The sequence below is a fragment of the Hyperoodon ampullatus genome (assembly GCF_949752795.1).
Source record: "Hyperoodon ampullatus genome assembly, chromosome: 15".
Classification (NCBI taxonomy): domain Eukaryota; kingdom Metazoa; phylum Chordata; class Mammalia; order Artiodactyla; family Ziphiidae; genus Hyperoodon; species Hyperoodon ampullatus.
The window spans coordinates 28,067,243-28,092,470 of NC_136928.1; the positions used below are offsets into that span (position 1 = coordinate 28,067,243).

A 25,228-nucleotide genomic window follows, 5' to 3' on the forward strand; every position below is an offset into this window, starting at 1 on the left:
GAGAAAGATGAGAATTGCGCAAATGGGGGAACAAAGGGAGAACTTTTGCTGCACTTTTTAAAATAGAGTCTGCTTTTGTAACTCCTTAAATTTTTTTACTAACTCAAAAATTAAATTTAAAAACAAAGCATAGGGCTTCCCTGGTGGCGCAGTGGTTGAGAGTCCGCCTGCCGATGCAGGGGACACGGGTTCATGCCCCGGTCCGGGAAGATCCCACATGCCGCGGAGCGGCTGGGCCCATGAGCCATGGCCGCTGAGCTTGTGCGTCCGGAGCCTGTGCTCCGCAACGGGAGAGGCCACAACAGTGAGAGGCCCGCGTAATGCAAAAAAAAAAAAGCATAAAAACTCTTTTTAAATTTTATAATTTATTCATTCAACAAATACTTATTTTGCATATCAGACAAAACACCGAGCCTGCCCTCATGGAACTTACATTCTACTAAGAGCTAACTGCCTCCTGACTGAGTGTATATTAGACACTCTACATGTATAGAGTGTCTAATATACACTCAGCCGTTAAACTGCCACAGTGGTTAAACTGACACTAGCCCTGTGGTGTAGGTACTGGTATTAGTTCAATCCACCTTACAGATGAGGAGATTGGGACTCGGAAAGGCATTTGACTTGTCTGATTTCACACAAATAACAGACAGAGCCAGACTCCAAGAGCCTTGCCTTAGACCCTATCCTGGACTAGTGGCACACCTCAGAGCCCCATGAGCACATCATGAAAGACATAAAAAGACCCTTGGTTTGCTTCGTCCATGGAAAAGAGAGCCCAGGCTATAAGTCTGATCTGGTTCAACCTTTTTAAAAAAATCTAATACCAAGCTGTATTAATCATGCCTTTTTATTTTCAATATTTTGATGTTTTGATATCTGGGGCTTTGCTCACTTTGGAGGGGCTGCCTCTCCCAGGGCTAGCCAATTCCTAGAGATATAAAGGACTCACCTGACTGCACCTTTCATATGCAAACCAACCAACCCAGAGCCCACACCCCCACCACCTTCTCTATTGAGCACTCACACTCAGCCAACATTCCCCTGCACTGAAAACCCCAGGGCCCGGTACCACATCACTTCACATAGCCCCTGCCCTCCAGAGCCTGCTGAAATTATTCAAACTAGCCAATCCTAAACCCGCTTACCCTGCCTTGCCTGCTCTTTTCTGAGGAAACCACAGTAAAGGCTCTTGCCCATGCTTTCCCATCCCTCCCCCTGCCTCCTGACTGACCCTGGTGCTTCCCCATGTGGCCCCCATGGTACAGCATGCCCCCTCCTCTGAGGAACTGCAACAAACTATCCTCTCAATGGCAATCATCTCCTGATTTGTTGGCTTTCCATACCTGAATAATAATAAAACCTACATTTTAAAACACAAGCCTGCTAGTTCTTTGTTGGGGAGATCAGGGGTGAATGGTCATTTTAAAGAGCTCAGTAATTGTACTCTGTAGATGGGTTACACTCTCCTATGAAGGGGAGGTTGGGAGGTCTAGTAGTCTACACTATGCATTTGGAGCTTTCAGAGGGTGGCCTTGAAGTCTGGGCCCTGAGGAGAAGGAAGGGAAGGGTTGAGTGTGCGGAACAGGTCTGGCAACAGGGCAGCTGGCTGAGACCCCAGGAGAAACCAGCTAGTCAGAGAGAGGCAGCCATGCCTGTGGCAGGGATAGCTGAAGGACCTAAGAGAGACGCTCCATTGAAAGTGGCCTCCACACCTGCAGGGGGTGGCAGACCCTCCATCGGTTACCCCAGGCCTTCCCATATGCCATGGTGCCATGAGCTGAAGAATGAACGGGTGAGGCGGCCGAGGTGCAGCAGACCAGAGAAGACAACATCCCCAGGTGCTAGGAGCTGTGTTAGGGAGAAGTTAGGTGGGAGAAGTGGGTGCAGCTCACACTGACACTGACCAATAAGTGAATGTAAAACAAGCCCTCTCTCCAAACACCCGGAAGGAAGGTGGCCCAGGAAGGCTGGCAGGACACAGTTCTTGCTCTGTTTGGTTAATGGGACACCCCAGGTGGCAGACTCTGGGTGTCACACATACCAACCATGGTCTTCACATGTTGAGTCACTGCCAACATTTTTAAACTATACCTTTCAACCTATAGCAACACTTTGAAAACACTCTTCCTCTCAACTATCTTCCAAAAATAAATTTTATCATAGAATGATGAAGAATAAGAGCTCTCGAGTCATCCTACCTGGGCTGGAACCTCAGCTCTGCCATGCGACAGCTCTGTGGCTGAGCACAAGTTACGTAACGTTTCTGAGACCTGTTTTCTCATCTGTAAAGGTCATTTATTCATTTGACAAATATGTAGTGAGCACCTAATTATTGTAGGTATTGGGGATACTGGTTACGCAAAATGGACAACCACCCCTGCACTGTTGGAGCTTCACAGGAATAGTGCACACTTCAGAGGGTTCTTGTAAAATCCAAGTTCACATACCTAACACCCCCAACTGTGTCTGGGACATAGACAGTGCTTGGTAAATGTCACCCCACTCACCACCTTCCCGTCCTCTGCACATACTACCCCACCAGACTGAAGTGAGGGACACATTAGATCATGACTGTCGTAATATATGTAAGAGGTAAGATTTATTTTTGGTCACTCCTGATGGTAGAATAGAAATGAGACCCTCAAAATCTCAGGGAGAGAGATTGTGGCTCAACAGAGGGAAGGACTTTCTAACATTGTAATCCAGGCCCTGAATAGGCTTCTTCCTGACTCTAGCTCTGTCCTTGAAGGATGGAGGAGACTCCCACAGGTCTTTCAACTCTGGATGACATACCTGCCAAGGGGGGAGGCTCCAGTGAGAGTGTGGGTGGCCGATGACCAGTGCAGGCACAGGGTAGGGTCCAGGCATGACAGCAGTGGGATTAGACAAGCACCATCACTAGGGCCTCCAGCAGGAAAGGCTTACACAGCCCAGACTGGTAAATGTGAAAGGAGTGCTGGCAATGGAAAACCAGTTCACAGCCTTCATGGTAAAGACTGAATCAGTCAAGCAAGAGTCACCTGTGGATGCGAAATCTAGGGGGACATTTTGATGAGGAGCAGGATATTTGCAGGGTCTTAAAGTGTCTCTTAACACACTTCAAGGAGGAAAAAAAGAACAGTAAAGACACAATGGAAAAATCAGACAACACTTTGACAGGTGATTGAAATGAATGTCACCAACGAGGGACACCATGCACCTCCAGATCCTGAGATAAACACAACACACCTATGATGGATTCCAGCCAGGAGTCAGTAACGGAATCTGATCATGAATATAATCATGAGAAAGACATCAGACAAACCCAAAATGAGGAATATTCTATTTTTTTAATTGGGGTATTGTATTATTCAAAAATGTAAATTGTCATAACTGTGGAAATGTCCCAAAGTAAAGGAGGCTATGGAAATATGATGACGAAGTTCAATATGGGTATTCATACTGAGGATCCTGTACTGGGGGAAAGGGAGGGGGAAATGCTATAAAAGACATAACTTGGGGCCTCCCTGGTGGCGCAGTGGTTGAGAGTCCGCCTGCTGATGCAGGGGACACGGGTTCGTGCCCCGGTCTGGGAGGATCCCACATGCCGCGGAGCGGCTGGGCCCGTGAGCCATGGCCGCTGAGCCTGCGCGTCCGGAGCCTGTGCTCCGCAACGGGAGAGGCCACAACAGTGAGAGGCCCGCGTACCGCAAAAAAAAAAAAAAAAAAAAAAAAAGACATAACTTGGTCAACTGATAGGATCAAAATACAAACAGTAGATTAAAGAAGGCAACCATGTTAAATTTACTGAAGTTGGTAACTTACTGTGATTATGTAAAAAAAATATCCCTGCTCTTCGGAAATATACACAGAAGTATTTAAGGATAAAGGGCCATGATGAGTATAACTTACCCTCAAATGGGAGAGAGAGAAAAAGGGAGGACGGAGGGAGAGGAGAGAGTGAAAGAGAGAGAGAATATTATAAACCAAATGGAATAGAACATTGCCAATAAATGAATCTAAGTAAAGTGTGTGGATGTTCTTCTTTTTTGAAACTTTTCTATGAGTTTGAAATTATTTCCCAAAAAAGGCTCTAGAAAGGTCTCCATGTGTCAGTTTCTCATTCTTTATCTTTTAAACTAAGAAAAAGACATGTCAACTAAAAATATATGTATTACAGCTCAAACCCATTCATCACTGACTCAGCCGCACCTTCCTCATTAGATTCAGTGAGTCAGCACAACAGGAAAATCAGATAGCCCCTGACCTGGCAGGACACACACACACTCAGGGGAAGTTTAAGGACACCGGTGAGGAGACACCATGAGCTGTGGCCCCTTCAGCCATGCGTGCCTGGCCGTGAGAGGCAGGAAATGAGAACAGCCGGACATAACACACACACACACACAAACCCCAGCCCGCCTGGCCTCTGGCAGACTTCCTGCCAGTATCTGATCCTCCAGGGGCTGCCCAAGGGTAACTCTAAATAGTTTTCCACTTCAATCCAGAGAAAGACAAAAGAAAAACTATTCCGAAACCCAGGGATGTCCTGGATAGAATCCAGGACAAAATATAGTTATAAAAATCCTTGGAAAATAAGGATACGGTCAATGCTTCCGAGGATGCTGAGAACAATGGGATGGTGAACTATAAGTATTCCTGCCTCAAAACTGCCTCCCGGGGCTTCCCTGGTGGCGCAGTGGTTGAGAGTCCGCCTGCCGATGCAGGGGACACGGGTTCGTGCCCTGGTCCGGGAAGATCCCATATGCCGCAGAGCAGCTGGGCCCGTGGCCATGGCCGCTGAGCCTGCGCGTCCGGAGCCTGTGCTCCACAACGGGAGAGGCTACAATGGTGAGAGGCCCGCGTACTGCAAAAAAAAAAAAAAAACTGCCTCCCAAGGATTCCGGAGGCTTGCCAACTGGCTTGCTGAAACCTGGAGGCTGAACACAGGGCTACTTTCCCCAACTTCTAACAACAGCAACATGCCTTTCTGCCTTTTTAGATGTCTATGTGCACGGGCATATTTGGGTGAACATCCATTCCTGTGTAAGAATGACACCAGGACAAAGCAACCAATAGACGACAAGCAGAGAGAAAATACCATCCACACTTAAAACAGACCGAGGGTCAATATTCCTAACAAGATCCCAAACGTACAAACTACCATGAATTAGTTAGAATAAAACAAGCACCTCAAAGTATTAAGATAGGCAACTGACAGAAGAAGAAATACAAATGGGCAATAAACACATGGAAAGATGCTCAACTTTACAAGCAATTAAGGAAACACAAATTATAAGATACCTTTTTTCCCCATGGCACTAGCAAAAATAAAACATTGACAGGCACTTTTTTTACACTGTCGGTAGACGTAAATCAGGACACCTTTTCTGAAAAGTAATTTGCCAGAATTGATGAAAATGTTATCCCATTTCTAAGGACCTATCCTAAAGGAAAAATAGTATAAGAACATAAAAACGTTTGGATAAAGATATTCAGTGGAAGGCCAGGAAAGAAACTGGAAAGAAACTAAATACCAGTCAATAAGGTTACAGTGGGATAAATTATGGTGCACTCACACCATGGAATACAACACAACTACTGAAAATGGGGTTGATCAATATCCACTGACCTGGGAAAACAGTTCATGATAAAATGACGAAAAGCCAGATGGGGACCAATATACATGGCGTGACTCATTTTTGTGTAAGTAAATGAATACACTTGTATATAAACAGATGCTTGCAGATACTTAGGGAAAGTTGAGGAAGCTATATACGGTCAACAGTGGACACCACTGGAGGGAAGGGAAGGAGCGGATTGGGGAACATGCATTTTTTCCTTTATAAACTTTTAAAAATGGAGCTTACTTACGCTTATTATTTTATTTTTTTTGGCTGTGCCACTTGGCATGCGGGATCTTAGTTCCCCAACCAGGGATCGAACCCGTGGCCCCTGCAGTGGAAGCACAGAGTCTTAACCAATGGACCACCAGGGAAATCCTGGAGCTTACTTCTGCTTATAAAAGTATTTATAATTTTTATACTCTTGTGGGGGTTTTTTTTCAAATAAAAAAGAATGTGTTCATATTCAGGTACAGCACGTGTCCAGACAGGGCATGCACTTGCTGTAATGTTCACATACTGGTGTGGTTTCTGTATGTGCATCTATATGGATCCTGCCACAACCAACAGTCCCCATGTACTGGACACCTTCGATGTGCCAAGCACAGGGTAGGCATTTGACACGTACGCATTATACAACAACTCTGCACTGTAGATACTGTGATTGCCTTTGTCTTGATGAGGAAACAGGTTCAGAAAGGTCCAGGTCAAGGCAGTGCCAGGATGAGACCCACTGCTGAAAGTGGGGCTCCCAAGAGTAGCTTTTGACCCTCACTCTCATGCCAGCCACCACCACTGCCCTGCTCAGCTATGTAGACAACCTGGGGGACCAAGACCACCTGCCCCTGCCAGGATGGAACCCCTTGACCACATCAACTCATTCCAGGTGTGAGTCAAAGGCACCCACTGGCCAGATGTGCTCCCTGACCTTCCTTACATTCTTGCACGTGACAGACTCACGTTCAGCTCCTTTCTAGCAACCCCCGCTTTCCCTCAATAGATTAAGCCCGTTGTCCCCGGAGACACCAGGAGAACCCCTACCTCCACCCTGAGGGCACCAAGACCTACTCCAGGGTCAGCAACAGCCCTACAGGAGATGGTCACCTATGTCAGGAAGACCCACCATTCTCAAAACATCTCCTCACAGCCTATCATAGTGCCGAAAGGCCCACCGTTAGCACTTTCATTTTTGGCTTAAGAGGAGTCTGGGAAATAAATCACCATCGCCTAAGCACCTAAAGCACCATCCTTCCGAAGAAGGAGCAAAACGTTAAGCCACAGGCTGCCACCAACACTTCAGTATGAATGAGTGAGTCCGTTTTCAAACCACAGCTGGCTGAGAGCAGCCTTTGATGGGAAAGGGCTGGGGTCAGTGGGACTCAAGCAACTGGGGCAGCTGGAGGGCAGAGCAGGGGAGCTATGGAAAAGGGGATGTGCTGAAAGGAACTGTCATTTAGGGAGCAGCCCTCTGTGGCAGGTCCCTGAGATGTGCTTTTGCACTTGATTTAATACTCCCTAAGGGGGAGGAAACAGGCTCAGGGAGCTGAGCTGAGGACCTGCCCAAGGCCACAGGGCTGTTGAGTCTGGACCCTAGCTCTTCTCAAAGTCCATATTCATTCCAGCTCATTCCGTGACCAGCTCACGGGGCCGACATCAGGGTGAGAGGAGGAGCAGCTGAGGAGGAAGGACAGGGAGCAGCGGTGCCCAGGGAGGTACCCGAGCCCCCGTCAGTGGCAGACACCATACTGACAACCCAGATCGCAGGGCAGGTGAAGGCAGGCAAGGCTCTGTGTGTGGCTGAGAGAGCCCTCAAGGCCCCACTTTATAGAGTCACCAGGTCACTGAAAGGTTGGGAGTGAATCACACTCTTCTAAAGAAAATGCTATTGTGAGAGCCTAAGGGAACGCTTCTTTAAAGGCAGTAATGTGCCTTCTAGCTGATTCTTGGTGTAAATCTGGGTCTCCTTCTGTGCTGCTTGATTGAAGGGGGGGCGGGGGGACAGCCACCCTGGAATAGAGTTGCCAGATCAAGTACAGGATTCCCTGTTAAGTTTACCTTTCAGATAAATAATGGGTAATCTCTTAATATAAGTATGTCTCATGCAACATTTGGGACATTCAAATTTAACTGAGTGTCCTGTATGTTTCTCTGTTGAACCTGGTCACCCTACCCTGGGCCTGGCTAGGCCTGGGGCCAGTGAATTATGGTGGTCAAGGTGAGTATCATTTTAACCCTGGTGGTTTTTTTGCTTCATTTTGGGGTTTTTTTTTTTGGCTGGGCCGTTAGGCTTGTAGGATCTTAGTTCCCCGACCTGGGACCAAACCGGACCCTCGGCAGTGAAAGCACAGAATCCTAACCACTGGATGGCCAGGGAATTTCGTAACCCTGGTGTGTTTTTGTTTTGTTTTGGTTTGGTTTTTTGAGGTACGCGGGCCTCTCACTCTTGTGGTCTCTCCCGTTGCGGAGCACAGGCTCCGGACGCGCAGGCTCAACGGCCATGGCTCACAGGCCCAGCGGCTCCACGGTATGTGGGATCTTCCCAGACCAGGGCATGAACCCGTGTCCCCTGCATCGGCAGGCGGACTCTCAACCACTGCGCCACCAAGGAAGCCCCATCCCTGGTGTTTTGACAGATGGACATTTTGACCCCATGGAGACTTTTGCTCCCATATTTACATTTACCAAACACTTAAATAAAAAAAAATACACCTACATTAATTAATTTCTACTGGAAAGGCATTTTTCAGAACAAATTAACCCCATTTAATTTGTCGAGATATTTTCTATACAGTGTAATTAAACTCCTTTCTTTTTTTAATCTTCATTTTTATTTTACCGAAATTATTGTCATTGGTAACAATTATTTTCTGTTTAAATTTCCCAACACAGGTTTGGTGCAAAGTTTTCTTGGGGGTTTTTTGTTTGTTTGTTTTTTCATTTTTCGGTTCATATCAAGCTTTATCAAATATAGCTCTCTTCCATTCTTGAGTTTTCTTTTGTGGAATTAGTTCTATTAAGTCTGATTCTCTCAGGTCAATGTTTACAGTTACCAACAGGATTCTTCAGTCAGTTTTTCATTTCCTTAACAATTTTACCATGTGCCGTTTTTGCCCATAATTATTGCATGGTAATCATTTCTACCAATAACCACATCCAGAAACTATGGCAAGAATTATATTTATTTCTTAGTTAATCCATGAAAAAATTGAGAGCCATTCCTTGCAGAAATTCCAGCATTGCTCTCATGCCCTGGGCACACGTCTCCCCTGGGCAGTTTCAGGAAGTGCTGCTGCCTGCACCCGACACCTCCTTCTCCTTTAATCAGTTTGTGCCTAAACACTGACCTATTGTAAAGCTCCCAGGCCATTCTAAGATGCACCCAGGGTTGGAGCACTGTTCTAAAAATCTAGAGCTGCGCTGTCCAACATAGTAAGCCGCCACTATGCACGCACATGAGCTATTCAAATTTAAATTAATTAAAATTAAATAAAATTTAAGATTCAGTTCCTCAGTTACACTAGCCAACATGGAATGGTTCCATCATCTCAGAAAGTTCTACCGGGCAGCACTGGTCTGGAGTGCAGACGACTGGTTCTCGCTCCCTAACACCTGGGAGTTCGTAGTGATGCACAGGCCCCGCTCCCAATCAATTAAGTGAGAACTTGCAGGCGGGGCCAGGCACTGGCATGTTATGTCAAAGCTGCCAAAGATGCTCTTGCGTCTCATAGCCTGGATTGGGAACTTCTCAGCTGAACATCCCAGGGGTCAAACAGCTGGTCAGGGATCAGGGTCAGCTTCCCCTCCAGCGTCCTTCTGAGAAGCCCAGAGTAAACAGGAAGTTGCTGAGTGCAGCCTGGGACACTCAACTGAGTCCAGGACCCAGCCTAGCTGGGTTTACACGAGTGTCCCCCATCCAGAGGAGTGAAGTTTCCTTTTATGTGCATTTGAAACCTGATTTTATCAACACGGAGTTGATCCACCCCTGAAGTTGCTTCAGGATGGGTGGGGTGCAGAATGGCCCAGAGACAGTATCCAGCTTGAGTTTCCCCTCCTGAGAGATTCCTAGACTCCACTCCAGGCCAGCAGACCAGGCTGGCATAATGAGGTCACCCAAAACTGCCAACGGTCGTCGGGGAAACACAGAAACATCAAAAATCCCAGAAGCGGGCTTCCCTGGTGGCACAGCGGTTAAGAGTCCGCCTGCCGATGCAGGGGACACAGGTTCGTGCCCCGGTCCGGGAAGATCCCACATGCCGTGGAGCGGCTGGCCCCGTGAGCCATGGCCACTGAGCCTGCGCGTCCGGAGCTTGTGCTCCACAACGGGAGAGGCCACAACAGTGAGAGGCCCGTGCACCGCAAAAAAAAAAAAAAGAATGAGTGAGACATTGAGGGGACTCTAGAAACAGGTGGAGGCAGAGGATGGAGGTTCAGCAGAGGGAGAGGAGGAGACAGAGGGAGGCTGTGGAGGGCTGTGCTGCTCCTCGCTCGGAAGAAGGCCCAGGAGGACCCTTGAGGGGCTCACAGCCCACCCAGGACTGCCAGGAAGGAAGAAACTGCTGCATGACGACCCTGTGGATTTCACTGAAACCGAGGGCAGTCAGATGGCAGCAGTCACTGTCACACCTGTTATCTCCCTATTTGCTTCCTGACCAGACACTGCCAACTTGAGGGTAGTGAGTAGGTGTTCTATGTAAAATGTTCATTGAATTGAATTCACTGATTTTTTTTCCCTTTTCTCTTTTAGAACGTACAGTGTCACATGGTTGCTCGTGCCACTTCCTGGAAATGCTTCTTACTTTTACAGCGGTAGACTTTTTAATACTTTTAATTAACTGGGATTCTTTTCTCACATTTCATGAGCAGCATGAACGTACTGTGCGCTCTAACCATGAGGGCCTTACAGAAGCACCCTGTGGGTACCTGCCTCCCTCCCACTGCTCCAGTGGGTTTACCTTCATGCATCTTCCATCCAAGCAAACTGCTCTCCAGCCAGCATACCCCACTGGCTCCGAGGATCCGATAACAAAGCTAAAATTCTATTATTTCTGAAATTCTTCAGGTGGTTGTGAATGTAAATTTAAATTTAGTTGAATTAAAATTTAATTTTTAATTGCTAGAAATGCAAAATTGAGATAAATGTTTGAAAAACTCAAAAATTACATTCAAGTAGTTATCAGAAAGAAGTTTCTGGTGAATCGGGAAGCTTTGTGAATTAGTTCTTCTGCAAATTGCTGTTTGAGGAACTGATTTCCAGCACACTGGCCTCTCAAGTGACCTACCTGGTCATGTGGGAAACTGGTGTTCAGGGAACTGACTTGCCCCCGGGAGCCAGAGGATACCCACAGGGGCCAACGAGAGGGCTCCAATGTGCGAGACAGCCTGCCCCTGCTGTGATCTCCAAACCACGGAGCCAGGCAGGCCCATGTGTGGCACTGGCCTGCTATCACCCCGAGGACTAGCCTGGCCCTTGAATTGATCAAAAATATGTTCTCATCCCCTGCTGCCTTCATGGTCTTAGAAATCTCCCCACAGGGCCTGAAAAATACTGAATGTGATCATGAAAGTGAAACATGCATTTCCTCTGCATGCCTTTGCCTTGCTATGCTCTCTCCAGAAGGGCCCAGCACCTGCCTGAGGCTTCCGGGAGCCTCTGAGAGGTGCAGGGGCTCCGTGATTCTGACCATGGTGCAGACCTGCCCTTCAATCACAGCTCTGCCATCAGTAGGCTTCAAGGAAATTAATCTCCTGGAGCCTCAGTTTCCCTCCGTAATAATGACAAGTCTAATAGTAACACCTAGCGATTAAAAAAGATCTTTTAGGGGCTTCCCTGGTGGCGCAGTGGTTGGGAGTCCGCCTGCCGGTGCAGGGCACGCGGGTTCGTGCCCCGGTCCAGGAGGATCCCACGTGCCGCGGAGCGGCTGGGCCCGTGAGCCATGGCCGCTGGGCCTGCGCGTCCGGAGCCTGTGCTCTGCAGCGGGAGAGGCCACAACAGTGAGAGGCCCGTGTACAGCAAAAAAAAAAAAGATCTTTTATATAAAGACTCAGCACAGGGCCAGACACTTGGCTAAGCTCCTGGTAAACATCAGCTGTTGTGGGTTTGCTATAATTATCTTCAGCCTGGTGTCAGAGGACCCCTCCCAACCTGGCCCCATTGCTCCCTTCTCACTGGGCTGCACAAGTCATGTGACTGAATCCCACGTGTAAGGCCTTAGCCTGCTGCCCTCCATGCCCGAACAGTGGAAGGCCCTCCCTTCCTCTCCTCTCTAAAGCCAACCCTGGCCTCTGAGTCAGTCTGTGTGGCCCTCATGCAGGAAGCCTTCCAGGACCACCCAGAGTCCAGCATTGTTCCTCCCTCACCTGTAGGCCCACCGTTCATGCTTGTCAGAAGCTGCCTTTTTTCCATGAAATACCTGTGCTGGGGTAACAGTGTGAACGAGTTCCAACCCCTGCCCCTGTGCAGGTGGGGGCTGCTGAGGTCCAGGCTGAACAAGATGGACCCAAGATGCCCTGGACCCACACCTTTTAGCCCTACCTTGGGAGGGCCCAGTGGAAGCGCCCCCACCCTCCCCACACGTATCACGTGCTGCACCCACGGCCAGCAGAGACACAGAGAGACGGTGGTGGTTGCGTTTTTCTTCCAAGCTTTTTAAGATTTCAAACTTTCCAGATGTCTGGGAGGCTGAGACCCCTGTCGGCCTTCCCCAGGTCTCTGAATCCTCCTTCCTCTCTCCCACTCTCGCCCCGCCAGGGAAACACAGCCGGGCCCCAGACACCAGCTGACCCAGTTCCCAAACAAAGGCTCTACTGTCAGCAGGTCACAGAACAGCAAGCCCATGCCCGATCCTCGGGCCCAGACCTCAGCGAATGGCACCAAGAGCACGAAGCCACCTCTGCCGGCCCCTCACACAACTGCACCCCATCAGGCCTAGCAGGGACCGCTGAAGCCCCGCCCTGACATTCAAGGGTCGGCACAGAGCGCTCTCAGGCTGTGTCTCCCGGGTCACCCTACCCATAGTCACAGGGCCATCAGTCTGCAAGCTGGCTGGCCCTGCCCCCACCGCCACCAGCACACACAAGGCCCAGGAGCTCCATACATGAGGAAGGACCCATCGCCCACCTAGAGAGCCTACTTTTGCCACCACAAAACTTTGAACTCCTACTATTCCCCCTGCCTGGAAACCATCCCTACTACGCACATGAAATATCCCCAGAAGACACTGCCACAGGACGGTGGGCAGTCAGTGTGGGTCGTTATTACTGTTCCGACTTCTAAACTGTCACCTCGAGTCCCACCTCTTCCATGAAGCCATCGCTCGGCCCGCCTCGCGCCATGTGTCACTGCCCTCCCTAGCCTGTGCTGGGCAGGGAGAGAGGGCCGTGCCAGGCACCTCAGGGCTGCAGCAGGACCCAGAGAGCCTTTTCTTCCCTGCTCCCTGCGGCGCAGGCTGTCCGGGGAAACACATGCACATCTGATTCTAGCCCATCTTCCTTCCCTGTCACTTGGGAAGCTCTCAGATTTACCCACGGCTGAGTTCCTGAGACTGCAGCCAGCCATCTCCCCCAGATCTACCACCGGGCCAGGCCCACTAGTGGCAGGTCTTCACTAAACACCAGCTCTCCAGAGCCCACATTCTGTAGTCTACATCTGCCACGACCCTACCCATACACACCCACAGACCAGAGTCCCCCTCACAGCCTCACCTGTTCCTCCCCATCGTCTCATGGTCTTTGACCACCACATGAAGCTCGGAGCCCTGGTCCAGGGGGACACCCTTGAGGTCCCACTCAAAGCCCTGGAAGAAAAAGAGAAAAGATGTTTTAACCTATGGACCCCTAGAAGAGACTGTGTCTGGTTCCCACAGGTCCCCCTCGGGCACTGAGCAGGCATCTGTGACCACTACTGGTGAAGGGAAGGATGCATGAGTGAAGGAATGAACACATGAGTAGCAGGGTCTCAGAGCTTCAGAAGGGACAGCGAGAGCTGAAGGCAGCGGGAGAGAATAGGAGACCAGACCCCCATGACCCCCTCCCCAACTCAATTCCACCAGTCACCAGCAGCACAGCTGGGAAAAATTCCAGGTGACCCTGCAGGGCCCTCAGGGACCAAGATCAGTGTGCTCATGGAGCAGCCAGGTGCCTGGTGACAGCATGCATTAGTGCCACATTGGTCTCCAGAGACCCCAGGACCCTCCTCAGAGAAAAGGCACCCCATGCATCCCAACCCCATCCACACAAGGATAAGGCTTCCAAAGACCACCAGGGTACCATATAAAGAAAGCTGGTTGACTAAGTCTCGAACAAGAGCAAGTTATGTAGCAGATGGGAGCCAATTCTTTTGGCAATTAGAGAATAACAAATGTCTGCGCAGATAATACCCTGACCAGCAAGAGCTGGAGTTGGTAAGCAAATAAATGAGCATCTGCCGACATAGATTTACTGATTAAAATTGCTAAAGGCTATTGCAACATGCCTTAAGTAAATCATTTGCACAGACGATTTACTGCAAATACGCAATTATTTCCTATAGTTTAAATTACCTAAACATGGTCAGTTTTTCTGAAACAGTGTATTAAATTTAACCCAAAGGAAAGAAAGAAAGAAAGAAAGCTGGATGAGAGGGCAGGAACCAGAGGAGGACCTGATGAATCAGGGAGGGCTGCAGGGAGGAGGCAGTTCTGGGCAAGGACAACGGCCTGTGTAAGGGAGAAAAAGCAGGTAAGAGAGCCCTGAACACCCTCCTCCTGGCTGGCCAGAGCTGAAAGAAGTGGAGACAAGGGACCCTTCACTCATCTCCACACTGTACCCACAGTACTGGGGAGACCGCAGGCCAGGCCACCACCCCTCCTCCCAGGTGCCAGGAGGATTTCGTTGGCACACCGGACCAGAGCCCCTCCTCTCCATAACAACACCACTGAGAAAGCCGCCTCTGCCTGAGCCCCCTGACTCGTCCCTGCAGAGACAGTGGCAGCAGAGGGAGGAGAGGAGGGAAGGTGGGAAGCTCACGTACCTCATTCCACACGGGGTTCACGTTGTTCTTGATGACCTTGGTTCTCTTCTTCACCCCTACGAGAGACACAGAAGGGGGAGTGAAGAGACGTACCCCAACCTGCACCTTCCCCAAGTGAGGGCCAGTTCCAAGACCTGCACTGCATGCAGCTCACCCGCCAAAGGAAACCTTACAAAACCCACGTGTCCCTGAGAATCCCACCAGTCTGCAATGAAAGCCCAATGCCAATCACACACATCTCTCAGCTCTGGGATGGACAAACAGCAGCCCCATCGGAAGGACTCTTTAAAGGAAAATACCCAGCTTGACTCTTCTTAATGAGTTTGTTATTGTTACTCCTGACTTTCTAAATAAAGTTTTTAAATTGTAAAGTTTCTGATTCTCAGAATGAATGATCTTCATAGAAAAGATTCCATTTTTCTTTAAAAAAATCTATCTCCACATATTGTATGATTCCATTTATATGAAATGTCCAGAATAGGCAAATCCACAGAGACAGAAAATAGACTAGTAGTTTCCAGGGCCCTAGAGGGATATGGGAATGGCAAGTGAATGCTTAATGGAGATTTCTTTTTGGGGTGATGAACTGTTATGGAATTAGATAGTGATGATGGTTGTACAACATTGTGAGTATACTAAAAACCATTTATACTGTACACTTTTTTTTTTTTTTTTTTTTCTTTTTTGCGGTACGCGGGCCTCTCACTGTTGTGGCCTCTCCCGTTGCGGAGCACAGGCTCTGGACACGCAGGCTCAGTGGCCATGGCTCACGGGTCCAGCCGCTCCGCGGCATGTGGGATCTTCCCGGACCGAGGCACAAACCCGTGTCCCCTGCATCAGCAGGCGGACTTCCAACCACTGCGCCACCAGGAAAGCCCTATACTGTACACTTTTAAATGGTTAAAATGGTGACTTTTAGGGTCTGTGAATTTTACCTCAATTTAAAAAAAATCCACTTCACTCTCACCTTGAAGGTATCTATCTGAAGCAGGCTGTTCTACCTGCTCGTGAGGGCTGGGCCGAGGGAATGCAGAAGGGCTTTGAGATAGACAACAAGAAGAACTAACACTGTGATGGCTGAGAAGAGCCACAGTACCCCAGGCGGCAGACTGCTGAGTGCTGCCTCTGGAGTTTGGGCCTAAGGGGTGAATGAGGGGCACAGAAAGGGCTAAACACGTCTGGCTCTTCCATTAAGCATCAGAACAGAAATGATTCTGTGTTCAGTGGACGATTAAAAGTGCTCAGCCAGGGCTTCCCTGGCGGCACAGTGGTTAAGAATCTGCCTGCCAATGCAGGGGACACGGGTTCAAGCCCTGGTCCAGGAAGATCCCACATGCTGCAGCAACTAAGCCCGTGTGCCACAGCTACTGAGCCTGTGCTCTAGAGCCTGCGAGCCACAACTACTGAAGACCGTGCACCTAGAGCCCGTGCTCTGCAACAAGAGAAGCCACTGTGATGAGAAGCCCACACACTGTAATGAAGAGTAGCCACCACTCGTCGCAGCTAGAGCAATTCTGCATGCAGCAATGAAGACCCAATGCAGCCAAAATTAAATAAATAAAAATAATTTTTTTTTTTTTTTTTTTTTTTTTGTGGTACGCGGGCCTCTCACTGTTGTGGCCTCTCCCGTTGCGGAGCACAGGCTCCGGACGCGCAGGCTCAGCGGCCATGGCTCACGGGCCCAGCCGCTCCGCGGCATGTGGGATCCTCCCGGACCGGGACATGAACCCGTGTCCCGTGCGTCAGCAGGCAGACTCTCAACCACTGCGCCACCAGGGAAGCCCAAAATAAATAAATTTTAAAAATAATTTTTTTTAAGAAGTGCTCAGCCAGACACAGAACTTATATTTGGGTTGGATCTGAAAGATCACCAGTTCAACCCCGCCTGTGCAAGACCCTGCAGTAAGAAGCCTTTAGTCTCACCTGGACTGCTCAGTGTTTACAGAGTCCTGTCTGGACCATGAAAGCCCCTCAAGCCTCTGGAAACATCTCCCAGGACCCCCGAGTCTTCCTCTGAAGCTGAGCATTGTCCGTTTCCCTTCTGTAGGGTCGGCCCCCGTGGCCCGGTTCAGAGCATGGAGAGAAGGGGGGAGCAGAGGTGGGTCAAGGACGCAAGCCAGGTAGGGGGAAGGATTTGGAGGAAAGAAACAACAGAGAAAGGAGCAAAGGAAAATCCAGGAGAAAGAAACATCTGAGGGAGGATCGGTAGACTTAAGGCAAAGATTCAGCCCTACGAGCCCCCTCAGAGATCCTGAGAAACCTCCACCAGTTGTAGAGGGGGAGCCCCCAACCCCTCTCAGCGCCTGCTGCAAATCACTGTTGTGGGAAAAGCACGTGGACTTTGGAATGACACAGACCACCATAGAACACTTATTTTCTGGGAGACCCTAGGGGCAGCAGTTCTCAAATTTTTGGTCACAAGATGTCATTCTTAAAAATTATTGAGGCGGGACTTCCCTGGTGGTGCAGTGGTTAAGAATCTGCCTGCCAGTGCAGGGGACACAGGTTACAGCCCTGGCCCAGGAAGATCCCACATGCTGCGGAGCAACTAAGCCCGTGCGCCACAACTACTGAGCCTGCGCTCTAGAGCTCATGTGCCACAACTACTGAAGCCCGAGTGCCTAGAGCCCGTGCTCCGCAACAAAGAGAAGCCGCAGCAATGAAAAGCCCACACACCACAATGAAGAGTAGCCCCTGCTTGCTGCAACTAGAGAAAGTCCATGCGCAGCAACGAAGACCCAACGCAGACAAAAACAAATAAATAAATAAAATAAAGTTTTTAAAAAATTATTGAGGGGACTTCGCTGGTGGCGCAGTGGTTAAGAATCCGCCTGTCAATGTGGGGGACACGGGTTCGATCCCTGGTCTGGGAAGATCCCACATGCCGCAGAGCAACTAAGCCCATGAGCCACAATAACTGAAGCCCATGAGCCTAGAGTCCGTGCTCCACAACAAGAGAAGTCACCGCAATGAGAAGCCTGTGCACCGCAACAAAGAGTAGCCACCGCTTGCCACAAAGACCCAACACAGCCATAAATAAATAAATAAATAAATAAATAAATAAATAAATAAATAAATTTTCTTTCTTTATTTTTTTTTTAAAAAGAAAAACTTCCATAGAAAAAAAATTATTGAGGACCCTAAGGAACTTTTACTAAGGTAACTTGTATCTATCAACTTCTACTGTATTCAAGGTTAAAACTGAGGCATTTAAAAATATTTATTTACTAATTAATATTACATTAACAATAATAAGCCCAGTACATGTTAACATAAGTGACATATTTTTATGAAAAATAACTAACTTCCAAAACAAAGGTAACAGAAAAGTGACACTGTTTTACATTTTGCAAATCTCTTTAATGCCTCACTGGATTCTCATTATCCTGTCTACATTCAGTCCATTGAGAGGTCTTGTTTTAGTTGACATCTGTGAAAAAAGCCCAACCAGACATATAGTTGGAGATGCATTTTAATAAATTTTCAGATAATTGTGGATCTCCTTCTTTGATACTCCACCAAAACTCAATAAGGTCTTCGTAGCTGCGTGCGAGCTTTCTCAAGTTGCAGCAAGCTGGGGCTACTCTTCATTGTGGTGCACGGTCTTCTCATTGGCGGGGCTTCTCTTGTTGTGGAGCACAGGCTCTAGGCGCATGGGCTTCAGTAGTTGTAGCACATAGACTCAGTAGTTGTGGCTCGCGGACTCTAGAGCGCAGGCTCAGTAGTTGGAACACAGGAGCTTAGTTGCTCCGTGGCATGTGGGAGCTTCCTGACCCAGGGCTTGAACCCGTGTCCCCTGCATTGGCAGGCGGATTCTTAACCACTGTGCCACTAGGGAAGCCCTCAATAAGTAGTATTTCTTAAACCTAAAGGTTAGCTGCAGTGTGAAATCTGAAAGCAGAGTGATGAACATTTTGTACTCTGTTACATTAAAATCCATTGTCCTATCTTGCATTTTGAATAAATCTTCTATCCACACGATTCTGTAACATCTTGCATTGCTCATTTGGGAAGTTTTTGCTCACTGAGTTATGCAGACCTTCCAATGTTGACACATTTCACTGTATAATACTGAAAAATCACATTCATTAATATCACCATCAGTCTCATCAGAAAAGTCATTAAATACTGGGAAACTGGAAGACAGAAGCTTTCTAAAATTCCAATTTTTGTTTGAAAGCTCAAATTTTATGATGGGCAACAAATGATAAACGTCAGCTTTTAAAGTGTCAGGCTCACTCACTCATTTTCAAGAAAATGTCTATCAGATGCCCAAGTCTGAACGATCATAGTTTGTCAGTCATTCTTTCAAGTAAAAACAGTATTCCATTAAAAAAAGAAAAAAGAAGCCTAGTTCAGCATGCCACTCAAGCGGTCACACAGTGCTTTTTCTTGCAACAATCTTCATTTTCCAGGGTGCAGCAGAATGCTCTGTGCATACTTCCCATCTCAACACAGAAAATATTACAAACACGTGTAACTCCGGATCAAGATGAATAAACTTAATATTTGCACTGCTTTATCAAGGTCATTCTTCAGTAAAACTGGCTTTTTTCCCCCCAAACTGTGAGTACTGGCTTTTTTTTTTTTTCAAATTACATGAGGGTGAAAAATAAAACAACTAGTACAATTTGGTGCCAAAGCCCTCATTAGTCTTAAGGCACCAACAGTTTTACCTTCCAGTGCTATTGTACCAGTTGTACAAATATGGACTCAGCAAAAATGGCAAATAGCATCTTAGTGTTATTGTGGAAATAGCTTTAACCTTGCTGACCTGCTCAAAGGCCTGGGGATTCCCCCAGAGGTCCACGTACCACACTTGAAGAACTTCTTAGGAAATTCATTGAACATCTCAATTTCCTCATCTGTAAGGTCATAATAATACCTCCCTACGGGACTGTAGTGAAAATTAAACAAGATAGGATGACTGAGCTGCCTGGCACACAGCACGCTCATTAAATGTGAGTTCACTTCCCCTCCCCTCCCCTCTGTGCCCCACTCTGATGCATCTAGTGAATTCCTACTGATCCTTCAATGGGCAGCTCAGTTGTCTCTGCTCAGATAAGCCTCCCCTGACTCCCAAACAGAGATGGTTGCAAGCTGTGACCACATGTATCGAACAGCAGGACAGCTGTTCTGTGTGTGCTTCTATGTCTGTCTGTGTGCTTCTATGTCTGTCTCCCCAACTAGAGTGTGAGCTTCAGAGAGCAGACACCATGCCTTCCTCATGTTAGGAACCCTAGAATATAGCAAGGTGCCCAGTAATCAGGTGCCAAATGAATGGGTCCTTTTCTTTCCCAAGTTGACTGCAAGTTCACTTCCTCACTAGAGGACAGAACGGCTCTTCTCAGAGAACGCCAGAGACTGCATTCGCAGAATGGCTACATGTCAACAGACAGAGGGGATGAAAGAAAGTACAATGCGGGGCAGGTGTCCTTGGGGGGCCCAGTTATCTTCTTAAAGGTTGCCCAGGCCTGCCCTGGCTGAATCATTCTGAATCCCCTTGGGGGCCATGTTGGCATGGCTCCAGCAGAGGTTAAACACATGGCTTTGGAGTCATTCAAAGAGCAGGCACTACTAAGTGAACTTGTCACCTCTCTAAGGTATGGATTGTCACCTCTCTAAGGCCTTATCTCCCTTGGCAGTAAAATGACAATAATAAAGAGTGTCTACTTTATCAGTTTTGAGGGGATATGAGATGCTATCTAAGTGTTCACTTCCCCTCCCCTATCAACTTTCCATGACCTACAGGAGTAACATGGAAAATTCCATCTGCAGCCTCTCTTGAGTTGTCCACTTGGAAACATATCCAGGTGCTCCTGGCTAAGAGCAACTAAGAAGTGTCTGTGTGTGTGCCAAGCCCTGTGCAAAGTGTCTTTTAAACATTTTCTACTTCCTGCCTTCCCTGAAGATGAGGAGAACAAACGCCCTCTAAGGGATTTCACTAAGTCCCGGTTAGAAGGGCCAACTCTGGGACCCTCTGGATGACATGAAGCGAGTTGTCACTGATAGGCTCTACAGCCCCAAACAAGAGCCAGAAAGAAATGAAACATTAACCCGGCACAATCACATGACTTACAGACGCCAAGAAAGAGGAAGGCAAGCTGCTAACTAGGAAACAGTTCCTTCCTCATCATGGATTTAGACCTGTCCTGTCCTTGATCATCAATTCTGGCCTTGAGAGATGTGGCGTTATGTCTGTAAATAAACAGACTCAATAGTTAAAGACACAGGAGAGCTCACAGCTCATGCTGGGGTTGGGGGAGGGGATTACATCCTCTCCCCAGATTACTCTGCAGAACTGGGGGCCAGCAGGCATCCGTGAGAATCATGCTGGAGCCCTAGGGTGTGCCTCCAGACTGAATGACTCAGTGAAGGGGCGTGAACCCGCCATGGGAGGACTCTTCTGGGCCCCATGCAAATTACTCACTTGTTTCCCCAGCCTACGCACCCCAACTCAACCCACACTCCGAGATCAGAGTCCCCTATGGCTGTAGGGTAGTGTTTTTCTTTTTCTTTCTCTTTTTTGTTTTTTGACCGCACTGCACAGCATGCAGTATCTTAGTTCCCTGAGCAGGGATCAAACCCGTGCCCCCTGCAGTGGAAGCGCAGAGTCCTAACCACTGGACCGCCAGGCAAGTCCCTAGGGTGGTGTTTTTCAAACTGCAAATTGGGACCCATTAGCAGACCATGACAGCAATTGAGTGAGTTGACCAATATGTCTTTTTTTTTTTTTTTTCTTTTGCGGTACGCGGGCCTCTCACCGTTGTGGCCTCTCCCGTTGAGGAGCACAGGCTCCGGACGCGCAGGCTCAGAGGCCACAGCTCACAGGCCTAGCCGCTCCGTGGCATGTGGGATCTTCCCGGACCGGGGCACGAACCCGTGTCCCCTGCATCAGCAGGCGGACTCTCAACCGCTACGCCACCAGGGAAGCCCGAATATGTCTTTTTAATGACAGAATAGAGAAGAAAATTTCATAGCACATCTTTGGTGTAAAAGTACTACTACTCGAAAATTTTGGTTATATTTTCACATGCATACTTACTTATGTGTGTACTAAGTCTTGATGTAAAATATATTTCTTGTTGTGGATAACAGTCCCAAAAGTTTGAAAATAGTGCCTTAAAGGAAGATTGTCAGAGGAGAACTGGTGAATAAAGAAATCTTGGCCCTTGCGTGCCGAGAGCCCAGGTGTGTGACAGAAAATGATGTAGCACACCGTCCTGGTCCCCCACTGGAGCAAGTTTTGATAAAGACCATGGGCTGTGGGAGGGGATGTGAGAAGGAGCCTCAGAGATAGGAGCAAAGTGAGGGTAAGAGGACAGTCCACCCTGCCCAGCCAGCGCCTGGGCTCACCTGGCTGAGCAGTCTCCACCGGTGGGAGTCTCACAAATCTGACACCTGAGCATCAGACGTGGCTGTGGCTTCACTCGAGAAGCCACATCACTGCCCTCTGCTACCCACCTGGTGAGGTCTACCTGTCAGCCAGGTTGCTGTCTCCCCTGTGGTCTGGGCCTCAGGCCTCACTCATACCTTCAGGCCCATCTAGTGGGGACAGACCCCTTTCAATGGCCCAGGATGCTTGTGAGCCCTGCCCTGCCCTCGTCACCAAGTCCTGGACAGGCACAGGGGTTACAGCATAGAAGGGAGCACCCCGATCTCTGGCAGAGTGAGCGGGCGATCTCCCTATAGCAGAGAGAAGGCAGACTCCCTCCCCCAACACGATGATAAGGTCACGGTACATTTTGGAAGCAGACAAAATGCTTGTCTTCGTAACACTGATTCAATGGACTCTTTGGGGCTGGAGGGATCACAGAGAAGACAAATGCCAAAGTAGGGACTTCCACTGAGGGTGCACATCACGGTCTGTAACCTGCTCCCATGTTTCTAATGCCTGTGCAAAGAGGATTTACAAAAAGGCTGAGAAATACTGGTCCATTTCCCATTGCATCTCAAAGGCACCAAGGCCCAGATATCCACTGACAGATGAATGGATAAACAGAATGTGGGATATACACGCAACGGAATATTGTTCAGCCTTAAAAAGGAAGGAATTTCTGATACATGCTACCACATGGATGAACCTTGGAGACATCATGCTAAATGAAATAAGCCAGTTACCAGGGACTTGGGGAGGGGGAAATGGGGAGTTATTATTTAACAGGTATAGATTTTAGCTGGGGAAGATGAAAGGGCTCTGGACATGGATGGTGGTGATGGCTGCACAACAATATGAATGTAATTCATAGCACTGAACTGTTCACTTAAAAATGGTTAGGATGGGGGCTTCCCTGGTGGCGCAGTGGTTGAGAGTCCGCCGCCGATGCAGGGGACACGGGTTCGTGCCCCGGTCTGGGAGGATCCCACATGCCGCGGAGCGGCTGGGCCCGTGAGCCATGGCCGCTGAGCCTGTGCGTCCGGAGCCTTTGCTCTGCAACGGGAGAGGCCACAACAGTGAGAGGCCCGCGTACCGCAAAAAAAAAAAAAAAAAAAAAAAAAAAAAAAAAATGGTTAGGATGGTAAATTTTATATTATGTGTATTTTTTTTTTTTTTTTTTTTGCGGTACGCGGGCCTCTCACTGCTGTGGCCCCTCCCGTTGCGGAGCACAGGCTCTGGACGCGCAGGCTCAGCGGCCATGGCTCACGGGCCCAGCCACTCCACAGCATGTGGGGTCTTCCCGGACCGGGGCACGAACCCGTGTCCCCTGCATCGGCAGGCAGACTCTCAACCACTGCGCCACCAGGGAAGCCCAACACAATGTTTTTTTTAAGTCCAGGTGGAAGATGGTGAGGACACAGGTAGCAGGCCTGGGGTCTACTGACAGGCCTCTGGGTGGGGAAGGCAGAAGTGGTGGCGGGAGCAGAGTGCATCTCAGATTCTGACGGGGATGCATGAGTGCTGCTGGGGCCGTTCACCTAGAGAGGGAGCAGAGAGGAGAAGAGATGGGGCATCTGGGAATCCCAAAGAGAGAGAGACGGGTTGTTTCTGCCCACCAGTCAGGTAACAGGACCCACTGTCAGAGAGGCAGGGCACCTTCAGATCCTGCAGGCAACCTCAATACAGTCTCTCATTTAGTCCACAAATATTTACTGAGGACTTGCTCTGTGCTGGGCACTCTCTTGACACCTCATTAGAATACCCATCAGAGGGACTTCCCTGGTGGTGCAGCAGTTAAGAATCCGCCTGCCAGTGCAAGGGACATAGGTTCGAGCCCTGATCCAGAAAGATCCCACATGCAGCAGAGCAACTAAGTCCATGCGCCACAGCCACTGAGCCCGCGCTCTAGAGCCCTTGCTCTGCAACAAGAGAAACCACAGCAATGAGAAGCCCGTGCACCACAATGAAGAGTAGCTCCCGCTCGCTGCAACTAGAGGAAGCCCACACGCAGCAACGAAGACTCAATGCAGCCAAGAATAAATAAATTAATTAATTTAAAAAAAAAAAGAATACCCGTCAGATAAACAAAGCGATAGAAATTCAAAGTTACCAGCAGAAAACCAAAAACTGGTGGACAAGAGAGATGGTGGTAAACAGAGAAAAGGTAGCCCTGGCTTCTGCTGAGGGAAGGCCTGCTTTACTTCTTGGCACAGATACCCCCTAACAAAAAGGGTAGGCAGACTCTGATAACTCTGATACTTGCCCCACCATTGTGCCCTGACTTAAGACTGGGCAGCAGTCACTCCCTGCCTTCCCTAGCAGAGCCCTACTCTTCTCACCTCAAGAACTCCCACCTCGATCTCAATCTTTCTAAATCTTAACTGAAAACATACTTTCCAGAAAATGAGTAGTCAGGAAGGGGTGGTGGCAGGTGGATATACTGGCTGTGATGGAATGCTCTCTAAGAGGCGTAGTCTTTAAATTCAAAAGGCCAATTAGAACTGGGGAAGATATTTTAAACATCTATGACAAACATCTTAATGTCCTTAATATGTAAAGAGGACTCACAACTAATGAAGAAAAACATCTCTTCCCTCCCAAACTGGGCAAATTAAAAAACAATTCAGTAAGAAATAAATGCAAATAGGCAATAACATTGAAAGGTCACAAATACTATTTGAACCTAAGAAATTGTTTAAAATTTGCATGATAATGCTTTGTGTTAACAGAATTATAAGAAAATAAGCCCCCAAACTCAGCTAATGGGAAGATAAAGTTGGTACAGACTGTCAGAATAACAATTTGGGAAATGTGGCAAAGCCTTAAATATGTCTATAACCTCTGACACAGCAACGCCACTTCCAGTATTTACCAAAAGGAAATAGTTAAATAAGTGGGCAAAGATTTAGTCGCCAGGATATTTCTCATAGTGACAGTATAATTTAAGCTTTGGATATAAATATTAAAAAATTGATACAACCTAAATATTCCTTAATAGGGGGTTGATTAACTGAATTATGGTGCATCCACGTAATAAAATAAAACTTAGAAGGTGTGTAGAAGAATATTTACTGATACAAAAATGCCCCTGGCTTCTTACTGAGTGAAAATGTAAATATGCAAACATCTGGAAAAAAGATATCTGGAAGGGATTATCTCTAGGAAGGAAGGCAAGGGGTCTAGGGACTTCTAGTGGAGGGATAGGACCAGTAAGGTTCAATTCCTTGACCTCAGTGA

General features: G+C 48.2%; 1 protein-coding gene across 9 annotated transcripts in view; it reads right to left on the reverse strand.

The window, feature by feature from the left end:
* DYSF (dysferlin) overlaps positions 1-25,228 on the reverse strand; it is a gene marked incomplete at its 5' end in the record, with an annotated part of 228,163 nt that overhangs the window by 187,778 nt on the left and 15,157 nt on the right. For all 9 annotated transcript variants that reach the window (XM_079721048.1, XM_079721046.1, XM_079721044.1 and 6 more), the window contains 2 exons: positions 13,308-13,399; positions 14,614-14,669. In XM_079721048.1, the coding sequence (XP_079577174.1) occupies positions 13,308-13,399; positions 14,614-14,669 (148 nt within the window). The remainder of the gene's footprint in view (positions 1-13,307; positions 13,400-14,613; positions 14,670-25,228) is intronic.